The 13,424-nt window shown below is 33.2% G+C and overlaps 1 protein-coding gene across 5 annotated transcripts in view; it reads right to left on the reverse strand.

Annotated features, from left to right (window-relative positions):
* The window catches only part of LOC106873108 (obscurin), a 162,686-nt gene that overhangs the window by 4,816 nt on the left and 144,446 nt on the right, over nt 1-13,424 (reverse strand). For 2 of the 5 annotated variants that reach the window (XR_008265146.1, XR_001409839.2), the window contains exons 26-27: nt 9,805-11,606; nt 1,565-1,680 (exon numbers count right to left, since the gene is read on the reverse strand). Coding sequence is in view for 1 of the 5 variants with exons in the window: in XM_014920336.2 (XP_014775822.1) it covers nt 9,845-11,606 (1,762 nt within the window). In the remaining 4 variants the exon portion in view is untranslated. Of the gene's footprint in view, nt 1-1,564; nt 1,681-4,607; nt 4,683-9,804; nt 11,607-13,424 lie in introns of all 5 variants that reach the window. The other 3 variants (XR_008265147.1, XR_008265148.1, XM_014920336.2) reach the window with 3 other exon arrangements.

Below are 13,424 nucleotides of genomic sequence, written 5' to 3' on the forward strand. Positions count from 1 at the left end.
TCATCGACCACAACTGCTTAACTTCCCAAGCTAACCTGTCATATCTCTTGACTTTTCTTTCTTCCTTATCGCATACCTTGTTGTCAGCTGGGCATGCTATATCTATGATCCAGAATAGTTTGTTTTCTTTCTCAATTAAGACTATGACTGGCTTCCTATTCTCTATCTCATGGTCGCACTGAATCATAAAATCCCACAGGATCTTTGCATTTCCATTTTCGACGATGCCTTCAGGTTTGTGGTTTATTTTTATTATTATCATTATTATTATTATTATTATTATTATTATTATTATTATTATTATTATTATTATTACTATATACAGTGTTTAGATGCATTAAAATTCAACAGAAAAGAGTAAAAGCAAGGACAATATGTCAAGTAAAAGAAGAAAGCAATGTTAACCAAAATTATGTGCAGAGTACATGAGATAAGACACAAAAAGACAGAAAACTGAACAGAAAGAGTCATAGAAGAAAGAGTGCATACATACACCAAGTGCAGTGTTGGCAAATTTTGGGAAACATGGAATTTTTAAAGATACAGTATCCTAACAGCTAACAACAAACACAGGTAGCTCATTTCATGCTTTGATAATTCTAGCCAAAAGCTAGTAAACTCAATCCAAGGTTTCAAGATATTTAACTAACAATATACTTGGTAAAAAATTTAAGGTTTAATTGCTTCAATTTAGTATTTAGTATTTAAGAGATGAGAAATTATGTACAATAGTTACATTATTTACATTTGACGGATATTTGTCCTCATCTTGTTTTTTGTCAACACAACATTTCGGTTTATATAACCTCCAGCCTTCATTAGGTGTTTCGAGGAAACTTCGAACCTGGGTTCTCATTCCTAAGGTATTTTTCAATGTTATCATTATTATTATTATTATTGTTATTATTATTGTTATTATTATTATTATTATTATTCAGGTCACCATATGCCTGTGACATATGGCGTAATAGTTAAGAGTGCAGGCTACTAACCCCAAGATTCCGAGTTCGATTCCAGGCAGTGACCTGAATAACAATAATAATAATAATAATAATAACAACATCGAAAAATACCTTAGGAATGAGAACCCAGGTTCGAAGTTTCCCCAAAACACCTGATGAAGGCTGGAGGTTATATCAGCCGAAACGTTGTGTTGACAAAAAACAAGATGAGGACAAATATCTGTCAAATGTAAATAATGTAAATAATGTATTTAATAAATCCATAAGCATTTTTATCCTTAGCAAATCTTATTTTTCTCTCAATTGATTTTTTTTTTTTAGAGAATCCAAATGCCAATAAATAATTTCAATTTCGAAAGAGAAAGCTTGAATCATTTGATATAAATGGGAAGATTATTAGTGGTAAAAATAAACTTCACAACCAAAGAAGCAAATGCCATGTTTAAGAAATTAATAGGCAAGGGCTTAATATTAAGCAAGCAGAGTAAATAAAATAGGAGAGCAAGTAAGCCAACAAAGAAATAGCAGCCAAATATCCCTCGACTCGCCCCCCACACCCTTACCAACTTAAAGCACACGTTCAATAATGTAATCCTACATACCCCTAAAAAGACAGGATGTTCATGGCTGGAATGCCTTTCATTATAGATCTGTTCAATCTGGGTTGACTTGGGACTAAACAACAACAATAGGTGTACAAGAGGTTTAAGGGTAAATCCTAGAAAAGGAAAGGAATACAATGAATGCATTAATTAGTTTATTGCTGCATTTAACAGTTACAGTAGTTCATAACTAAAAGCTATGAACTGATGTGATATTTAATGGCAGTAATAAATGCAATTAACATATCAGTCACAGGCAACCATTAAGTTAATTTTGATTACTGATTCATGCTATTGTTCATACAGAGTTGAAAACCCATGCTGCTGCTTTCAGCTAAGTATTTAGTATTTAAGAGATGAGAAATTATGTACAATTTTAGAAATTAGGCGAGGAGTTTACTTACTTCAGTCATTGGACAGAAGTGATATTGAGGCACTTATATCAACACCAGTGCTTATACTTAAGTCTGGTACTTCCTTTAGTAATCTGTATTTAATGCCTCGCTAAGTTATGGAATATAAACACACATGCCATAATTTTGAAACAGTATCTGTGCAAAGACAGACATAGAGAGTGGCACAAAGTAACACATATTGTGTGTTATATAATCGTTGGTTATGGCCAGTCAAAAAGTTACCATTGGTTTCTCATCTATTATTGCTCTTAGCAATACAGGCATCCCTGTTACATGCCTGAGGTATATAAATTCTTTATGATATGTGTGTATATATATGTGTGTGTGTGTAAAACAATAATCTGCATATTCATTTTTAATATGTTCTGGCAGAGTCATACACATATATGCTACTTGCTGCTGTGTATATCACAGAAGAACAACACATTTCCTTTTTATGATGACTATGTGTTCATAACACACTTGGCTCATTAGCACAAGGAATTCTGAGACACCTGTGTTTCGACATGTCATATTTCATCAACCAGAATCTAGACCTTTAAGTTTAAATGAGCACTGGCCTTTTTTTACTAATTTCTGCTAACTTCATCTGCAAACATTTTATTCTTGTGCAATTTTCATAAGGTGGAGATGCTTTGAAGAGACAGCCACTATGTGGTCACTTCCTCTGCAAAAAGTAATAGCCCAGTCATCCCAGACTTACATCCTACACTATCATCATAAAGTGGATAATGTAGTCATAGATAACATTGTCTGAAAATCAAACAAATGGGATGGTCACAGCAAGAATGTCTTTTATTATGTGTTTGCTCAATCAGGGCAGACTTAGAGTTATGCAACAATAAGTTTATTATATATCTAGTTATAAATTTCTAAACCAGCCTCTCCACTCCCTATAAAATGTGAAATAACTATAAATATCCTTCAGAACAAACCTGTCACAACTCCTATCATAGATTAAATTCACTGTTTCCTACTCTCCCACTCTTTAGTATTTTGAGTAACAAAGGAACCTCACTAGAGCTGATGCTATGGTAAAAAGATTCAGTACACTCTGTTAAATGGTTGGCATTAGGAGAGGTATATAGAGGTAGAGTCATGCTAGAGCAAGATACGGTTTTCCTGTCTGTCTGACCATTCTACCCATACCAGCATGGAAAGTAGAGATAAAAATGATGATGGTGATGATGAGGAGGACTAAACAAGTAGACTTCTACATGTAGATAAAATGTATCAATTTCTCAACTGAATAGAAATCAGATTTTTATGCAGGCATGAGAATATTTTGCTTTTTAATTAATTTTTAATTTCTTGTAATTATTTCCCCTTTTTCTTTGTAAGTTGCTAACAAATTTTAATTCATTGAAAATTTTTAGAATATACCATTTATTTCACCAACACCTCCTTATTTATCTTACTGATATTGACACAATGCAATTATTTTCTTCAGCTCAATTTTTATTATGCAATTGAGATATTATTTATTTTCAGAAACCTCTGAGCATTAGTTACATTAGTTTACCAAGCATATATCTAACCAATAAAGTCTGAGTCAAAGTTGCAGATGTATGACTGGCTGAGGAAGGACAAGAATTTTTAACTTAGTAATGCTTTATGTTTCAGTTTTATAATCTCCTGATATTACTGTATTTTCTGTCCCTCCTCTATCCCTTCTCTGTTTCATTCTTTCTTTCTCAGTCACTTTTTTTTTAAGAAACACACCTCTGTGTTTATTCACAATGCAAACACATAATGGATGGTATAAACACCACTAAATGTAACAATCACTTTTCAGCTCCTGAAGGACCCCTCCCGCTTCACATAATGTAATGGAGACTGACTCACTCCTAGTCTCCATGGACAACTTTGTGACTCCTCCCTCACTACCTCTACTCATATAACAAAGACAACATATATATCACGTTACATCTAATCACTACCATGACCATCCCCCATTTGATAGCAAATACCAATCCTTCTCACATAAACGATGCGAAATATGAATGAGATGCTGACTAAACAATCCTCATTGCAGACTATCCACTCCAGAGGGCAATAATACCAAATAAGAATGTTTATAGGTTCATGAAAATTCTTTAGTTCTTTCGCATGAAACAACCCTTCTAGTGCTGATGCCACAACAAAACATATCCATTTCACTGTATGACACAAAACAACAAAGTTCACTAGGGTTCTCTGCTTCTATGTGTACCAAATTACACAAATGATGATGACTGATGAGAACCAGTCAGCTTATGCCAGCATAACAAAGAAAACATAAAACAGGTATAGTATGCAAATTATTGTAGGTATAAGCACGGGCTCCCCAACCGCATAGTTCTAGGTTCAGCTCCACTGCACAGCAATTTGGGCAAGTATCTTCTGCTATCGCCTCAAGCCAACCAAATTCTTGTTAGAGAATTTGGTAGCAAGAAACTGAAAGAAACCCATATATATATGTATCTATGTATGCAAGTGTCTGTGTGTGTGTGTGTATGTATGTGTCTGTGTGTGTCCTTGTCTTGACATTATGCGATAATTGTAAACAAGTATCACCGACATGCAAGCAGTTTTTTGCTTCAATCATTTGTCAAGATATGCTTAATCATGGGGAAATATAACTTTACTTGGAAACAAGTGAGGGTTGGCAGCAGGACAGATAGTTGGCTGTAGAAAATCTGCCTCCATGAATTCCATCTGACCTATGCAAGCATGGAAAAGTGGACATTAAAATTATGCTAATGATGATAATAATGAGGATGACAATGATGAGCAAATGATGATGATGGTGACAGCAATGATGACGATGATGATGATGCCAATGATGAGGTGATGATGATGGTGATGATGAGGATGATGACAATGATGATGATGATAGTGATAAAATTTTTATAACCCTTTTTCTGTATGTAAAATCTTCTGTCTATCGATCAAGCATGTTCATGCCAACAATGCTTCACTGTCGAGGTTCAGTAAGACAAAATCATACCTGTTGCTGTCACCATACCCACTGACACAATTGTATGACAAAATTTTCTCTTACATATGAGAATGTATGAGAATTAATTTCTTGTAAATTAACACATAATTTCTCGAGATTATCTCCCTTCCTTTCTTTGTAAGTCGTGAATAATTACTGCTAGTTTAGTCTCTGTTTTCTTCCTCTTCTTCCTACTAAAGGTAAATTTCAGTCCAATTCATGAAGAATACTTTACATATGTTATTCAATACATCAACATCTACATGATTTATAGACTAAATAGGAACCCACTGCAAGATCACTGCAACTAGCAGATACATGAAAAATACAGTGAGTTAATCAACAGTGGTAATCAACACTTCAAACTTCATAAGTGTTTTCATACAACAGGTAAGGTGTTATAACACATGGTTGAATATCACAGACTACTGTATTATTAGATCACATAAGGTAGTTGGTAGGTTTTGTTATTTAAGTAGCTAATTAGATGTAAGTGACAGAACCAAGAATGGAGCAGAGTTTAGTGTTTCACTTCCTTAGAATGTTATAGATTTTCTGTCTGTCAGAGAGTGTGTAAGTGATGTAAAGATAGAGAAAATGAGGTAGACAGAGAGAGAGAGAGAGAGAATGGGAGGAAAGGGTAGTGAAGGAGAAAGCGACTAAGAGACTAAGGAGTATAAGATTTAGTGTGTAGGTATTAAAGAGTCATACAGTTGAATGCTCACTTCTGAAATTTAACGATGCCAAAAACTGTAAAAACTATAAATATGAAGACCATAACAAGTTAAAAGTATGTTTATCATCATCATAATCGTCATCATTGTCATCATCATCATTATTTAACATCCACTTTTCTATACTTGTATGGGTCAGATATAATTTGTTGAGGCCAGATTATCTACGACTGAATCTCTTTCCTACCACCAACCTTTGTCTGCTTCCATTCAAGGTGATATTTCCCTATGGCTAGTCATGTTTTTCATGGAAGACTGGAAATAAACAACCTCATCTGTATGACAATTATATTCATTTACAACCATTACGTCAAGACAAGAGTACACACATGCATACATGTATACATGCATGCTCTTACACACACACACACACACACACACACACACACATATATTTACATAATGAGTGTTTTTTAGTTTTTGTTTACCAAATCCACTCAAAAGGCTTTGGTCAAACCAGGCTTGCACAGTGGGACTGAACCCATAACTCAAGCTACTCAATCCACACAGCTATAACTCATAAATGACTCCTAAAGGTAGATTTGAAAAGGACTGACAGAAAATTCACCTTTAAGTTATCAGAATAGAATTAGGTTAACAAATAATGCGATTTATGCCAAATACTGCCATCAGACAATTGTTGGTGCTGTTGTTGTTGTTGTTGTTGTTGTCGTTGTTAATGATGATGATGATGATGATGATGATGATGATGATGAGGAGGAGGAGGAGGAGGAGGAACATTATGATGATGATGACGATGTTGATGATAGTGATGTGGTTTTATTGTAATCATTGTTGTAGTTGTTACTGTTATTGTTGCTTAGTCCAAAAACAGGCCCTGATTAATCAAAGCCAACATATTTTTGTATAGCAGGACAACATTGTCCAATATGTCCAAACATTTCCGTTAAGGTGGTGGGTCTAATTTGCAGGACATTCTGTAGCTATTTCTAACAGATTAAGTAATGACAGTTCTCATTCTTGTTGTTAATGACGACGAAGCTTTTCTTATTATTACTGATGTACTTTTGTTTAGTCCTTATTAACCAGATTTATATTAAAAGTCAATCCCATCATGAACAGCCCATCTCATTCCCTGCATTGTGTATCCAAAGTATATTATTTAATATGTCTTTTCTTAAGAGGGTGGGTATGATTTGAAAGATAACAGTTCAAGTTGTTATAGTCCAACCTAAAGTTACTTGGATGGCCAGGAAGAAGAATATATCAAGAAGTATTACAAATTCTGAAAAATCAGCTTCATTTTCTAATTTTGACCCTTATTCTCACATTGTTTACTTCTAATACAGTAATGGTAAATAAGGCAGTGAGTTGGTAGAATTGTTACTGCACTGGGCACAATGTTTAGTGACATTTCTTCTGACTTTACATTCTGAGTGCAAATACTGCCAGGAGCAACTTCGCCTTTCATCATTTTGGGATCAATTGTAAGCAATATAGTAATGGTAAATAATGATCTAATGTAGCAGAACAATTTACAATATAAATATTTAGATACATTACTATGTGGACATCTATTGATATGAAAGAATTTTAAGAAAGCATAACAAAACTGGAACAAATCGAAGTTTAGAAATATATATGAAACTAGTTTTGTTTCCTGAGTGAAATTTAAGGAATTTATTTTGGATAATAATAGTTGAAGATGAGATTTGTAAGAAAGAGAAAAATTAGTTTAAAAACCGAGGATATTGTTTTATTCCAGTTCTCTGCCTTATCTTGTTTATTAGAATCTTTCAGGCCACCACTGATAAGTTTCATATAGATTGGCCATGAAAATTTTCAGATGCTACTGACCTAGTTTTGATAGCTTATTAAAAGATGAAATTCCAGACTTGAATCAAAATCTAGACTCAAGATAAACTCAGCAAAGATTAAAGCTTTGGTAAGTAAAAAAGAAAATGGGACCCTGCTACCACTAGGGAAATGGCAATGCTTCATATGCAGAAAAGTAGTTGATACAAACTTTATACAATGCACCAAGTGTAAACTAAAGACCCACAAGAAATTTAGTTAGGTCACAGATAAACTAAAAGAAAAGAAAGACTTCATATGTAGCAGTTGAACAAGAGTAGTAAGCACTAAGAACACACATAAAATAGATTCGCTCAAGTGCTCAAACAGCTCCCAAGAAGTAATTGATAGTTTTGTTACCTAGATGATCTAATTAGCAGTAGAGATAGGTGCTCCAAAATAGGAATAGAGATAGGTGTGCCAAAGTAAGTACAAATTAGTAACAAGAGAATTCTCTTTTTGAGTGAATAACAGAATGTATGATACTTGTAAATGAACTGCATTGTACAGCAGTGAAATATGGGCTTTGAATGCAAAGAATTTGTAAAGACTAGAATGAAACAGTGTGCATGATCAGCTAGATCTGTAATGTTAGTGTACATGAATGATGTAGTATAAATGAGCTGAGAGAAAAACCGGATATAAAAGGTGCCCAGATGTAGCATGTGATGGCACAGGCATGCAATGCACATGGATCGCTATACAAAAATGTGCAGCACATTCAAACTGAGTGAATCTATGGAAGCAGGAGGTCTAGGAAGACATTGATGAAATGATGAAAACTGATCTAAAGATGTCAGGTCATAAAGGAGATGACAAAAGATCACAGCATTTGGTGACACATAATGCTACAGAAGATCCAATGACCTTGCAAGCATTAAAATGATAGTAGCTATGGAGGTTGTAAAGTACTTATCAACAGTTTGCCTATTGTTAAATATATCCCTGTTAATCTCTCTCATCCTCTCATCACTTCTTTCCTATCACTGTCTCTCTTCATCACTCTGTTTCTTTTTTCGTACATTTACTGCAGCACTCTATCTCTTTCATTACTCCATTACTCTCTCTTCTGTTTTCTCACTCCAATCACTGTTTCTCTGGCATACTCTCATTCCCAATTCTCTCTTCTATTTATTGTCTTGGTGATGTTGCCTTTCTTGAAAAGGAGACACCACAGAGGATAGTAGAGAGGATTCTTTAATCTTGCAAAGAAAAAGGTAATGTCAACAGGGCTATAGCATGATAACATTCACCTAGTACTTTCTGTTAAGTAGTTAGTGAAAGAGTAGAAACAACACTATGTTGAGGAGAATTTTTGATTTATCTGAAAATATGACAAGCTTTCTAGTGCTGGGGCCTTGATAAAAGATATTGTGTACAGTGTTAAGTTGTAGACATGCTTTCAATAGCATAAGACTGTAGGAAACATATCAAAATAGAAAGTTCTGAGCAAAATATGTCCTTCTGAACCATTTAGGATAGCAGTAATTCCAAGTAAGAACTGCTTAAAATGTGACAGAAAAAATGATGATGATAATATATATACATCCCTTTTCCTCTGTAACCATTGAGGTGCACGCATGGTTGTGTGCTTAACAAGTTTGCTTCACTACCATATAGTTTTGGGTCCAATCCCATTGTGTGGTACTTTGAGCAAGTATGTTTCATGGTAACCTTAGAACAACTAATATCTTGAAAGTGAAATTTCATTGACAGAAACTGTGTAGACCCCAATAAACTTGTGTGTGTGTGTGTGTGTGTGTGTGTGCGCGCGCGCGCTTTGTATACATATTTAGATCTGAGTTTATGTTTAAAACTAGTGCTGCCTCAAAAAACATAACTTTGCCATTTCTTCTTAGAAGAATGTCTATGGAAGTAATATATGATTAATGTCTAACATAGAGATTCAACCAGTTATGGACTGCTTTATGGACCATTAAATATAAGTGATACATAGAAAATTTCTTTGGCCAAATGCAGCTCATGGATATCAGTGGTAAAGTCATTTCTAAAGAAATATCTTGAAATGAGAGCAGCAGTCAAAATAAATGGTAAAAAGTAAAGTAGTCAAAATATAAATATCAGAATAGAATGTAAAAAACTCCAAAAGTGGTACAGTATTCTTTGGTTCATGCTAAGCCTTAAATAAAAGTGAATAGCTAATGTTAGTTAAAAAGAGACTGATCTATAGATTTGTTTGAAATGTCTAAATACATTCAAGTTTATCCATAATAGAGAACTGCTTCTCTTTACTATATTAATTTTGTAGATGAAGTTAAAAATTTTAGTCCTTACTTTTTAAAAACACTGGTATATTAAATCAATTAGTACAAGACTATTTCTTCTGGATAATATTCTCTGTTTGTGACACAGTCATCTCTTCTCCAGTGTAAGACTCTGCATTTGAAGATATTTTTACTTCTTGGTTGCTCATTCTTGACATAGTCTCCACTGTTTCACTTGCGTTTGCCATTAGATGATGTTCTCTGCTATTTGAACTTGCTATGTTACTGTTCTGGAAAGAACTGGAAGAAGCTGTTTTTGTAACAGCTGACTGATCCGAAATTGAAGCTACATTTGAGTATTGTTTTTGCTCTTGTAATTGTGAGTTGTATTCTTTAGAAGCAGTGACTGTTTGAATTTCTTGTCTCATTGATTTGGTTTCTATTGCACCTGTTTGAAACTGTGCACCATGTGACATAAAAGCACTTTCATCCTTACTTGAATATGCTTGCCTTTCTTGCATCATTGCTGAAGATTCCATAGTAGCTGTGTGAAATGGTTTTTCTCTATCAACTATGGGCTGAGCTTTTTCAGAAAGCAAATTAGTTTCGTTAGTAACTGAATAAAGATTTTTTTCTTTCATCAATGACTTAGATTCTATTGTAGTGCTAAAAGATTCCTGCTTCTCTCTTGTTAATGTACTTTCTTTCAAATCAAATGAAGACTGCTTTCCTCTAATGGAAGAAAGTATATCTTTTGTTTCATCCACCTCAAAACTAGCTTCTCTTGATGATGAAATCGAATTTGACATTTTTTTAGTAATAGATGCAGATAGGTCACTCGATGGTAAGGTCTCCTTGGTAACTGATTTGTAGGATTTATTCAGCCCTTTCATTTCTGAAGTCATATAGTAGTCATTATCAATACTCAATTCTTTCCTCATGTCAGTTTTAGAGGCAGTTGCTAATTTCCTACTCTCCTCTTTAATTCCTAACCCTTCGTCAGTTGATAAGCTAGAACTATATTTCATTCTTTCAGATGTACCAGCCAGAGCAGATTTAGCTGAAGCTCCAATATACTTTCGACTTTCTTGCACAGCAGCTCTACTCTCTTCTAATAGTGACTTATAGTCAGTTGCTTGGGATTTTTGCATTGAAGAAGTATCTTTTGACATAGCCATAGAAGTTTTACTGCTTTTCTGACTTCCAATAATATTTTCTCTTGGTTTAGCTGAATATATTGGTAAGTCATCAGTGAAACTTTTATTTTGCCTTAAACTATCAGTAGTTTTATTTTGCCTTAAACTATCAGTAGTTTTATTTTGCCTTAAACTATCAGAAGTTTTATTTTGTCGTAAATTATCAATAGTTCTTTGTTGCCTTGGCAAATCAATTTCCTTTTTATAGCTGAAATCTTCAGTACTTCTTTGTTTATAACCAGACATCTTTGTATCTGTGTATGATTGGTGCTGACTGTATTTAGATTTCCAATTCGAATTTAAATCCATATCTGTTTCAGAAGTACTACTAAGAGAATTCAAATTTCTAGAAAGAGATTTAGCATAATTTGCAGTTGCATATTTATCATAAGTTTTCTCCTTTGATTTTGCCTCATATAACTCACTAGTCCAGCCATATTTTTTATTTTCTTTAATCTCACTATCTGTTGGTAGTTTGAATTTCCTCTCAGGTATATCGTTCAAACCAGAGGCAATTGGACTCAGACGGGAAGAAGATCCTCTTTGCTCTTCATATTGTTTGGCAAATTCTCTTAATTTCAAACTCATAAATACATTTTCTTTTCGCATTTTTGTCATATCACTTGATAGTTGTAACCACTTGTGTTCTAAACAGTCATCAACTGTCATGCGATTTCTGAAATTAAAAAAAAAATGTAATTAATATAAAATAAACATTTTATATACATTTTCAGTTTTCTGAAATATTTATCAATTATTCACAATTTAAACTGCTTTCTCCTTAAGAAAAATAAATATATTTAATTAAATGCAGTCAGTCTCTATTTAATGCATATTTCAATATAGTTCACTCTCAGAAACTTTTCTGTCAATATCTAAGTTAACCCTGATTAATTTAATGGGTGGTATTAGATAACAATTTCTTCCTAAATGACTTCAATTCTGTAGTGTCAAAAATACAAATATGGAGAATTTGTCATTGCCCACAATATTCATGCATTTGTCAATCCTAAATTGAAGCAGTTCCTAAACTTGACATTTTGTAAGCTTATCTCTACAGTGATAGCTATAAGATATTGAATAGACATTGTTTTCAGTGATACAGTAGTACTACTCATAATACTGCTAATGTGCTTGATATACAACTGTATGGATATAGTCATTGTATCTTACATGACAACTAAGATTTTAGAGATAAGAAATAAAAAGTTAAAATATTTCTGATTTTCTCAAAGGTATCAGCAACTAAAACATTAGCTACATTTCTAATTAAGTATCAAAACCAGTCAAAAGCTGATAAATCCTCCTAAACAGATACATTTCAAGTGATCTTCTTTTCTAGCTCAGCCAAAGAATAATGTTAGTTAACCTTTAATATTTTTGTTTATCACTACATCAATTCTATTGTGGTCATTTCTGATGTTGGAAACATTGGAAATAAGCAAACACACATTTTATGTTTTTATTACAACCAGTAGAATAGGTTTGTTGAGACATTGCCTTCATTTTATAGTGCTTGAAAATGTAAAAATATAATAGAAAATAATGTGCCAATCAAGAAGAGTGGATTAATAGAATTGCTAGAGCAAGGAATAAGATATCTTACAGTATCTGTTCTGGCTCTTTGCATTCTGAGCTCAAATACCACCTTGGTGCTAATGGCATGAGTTAATCACTCAACCATGAAAGCACCATGTCCAACCCAAAATTGGTGACTGTGGTTAGCTAAACCTACAACCAACATAGAAAAACCAGCTGCAAACACAGTGGATTGACAACAGCTGAATGGAATAAAAAAAAATATGGTAAAGCAAAGGCAATGAAGTCTTATAAAAGTAATTGAAAAAACTCTAAAGAAGAAGAACAAAACAATAAAATTTTAACATTTTTACATTTTACCAGTGATCTTATCTTCTCAGTCATATCATCATCATCATCATCATCACCATCAATTATTTATATCTCATGCTGGCATATAAATATACAAATATCTATTCATATGTATGTATGTATGTATGTATGTATGTATGTATGTATGTGTATAAGATAATACTTTCATTCAGTTAACTTTAAAACACCAAGTTTCCTACTGATACATGACTAGTATATTCCTTTCAGAAATCTAAAAATTTGCTATACAAATAGTGTAAGTGTCATGGATACAAGTGAGATTTCTTTTTCCAGTCTTGACAAATATCTCTTTCAAAAATTTTTTTTTTTTTTTCAAATTATTTACAGTCCTTGTACAAATATTACCTTCTAAGCTTTAATACCAATAACTACCATGCTGTCTGGTGCAGATTTAAATTTAGAAGTTGATGAGTTTTGATACTGAATTGCACATATTTTAACAAGTATTCTTAAATACTGGCTAATAAACTATGGGTTTCATGCTAAAATCATCTTCCTATTTCATAATAATAGATTGTGTATATGTGCATGTAATAAGATGCATAGTGTGTATATGTATGCATATCTGTGTATGTGTGTGTGT

The sequence above is a fragment of the Octopus bimaculoides genome, chromosome 1, assembly GCF_001194135.2.
Source record: "Octopus bimaculoides isolate UCB-OBI-ISO-001 chromosome 1, ASM119413v2, whole genome shotgun sequence".
NCBI lineage: Eukaryota > Metazoa > Mollusca > Cephalopoda > Octopoda > Octopodidae > Octopus > Octopus bimaculoides.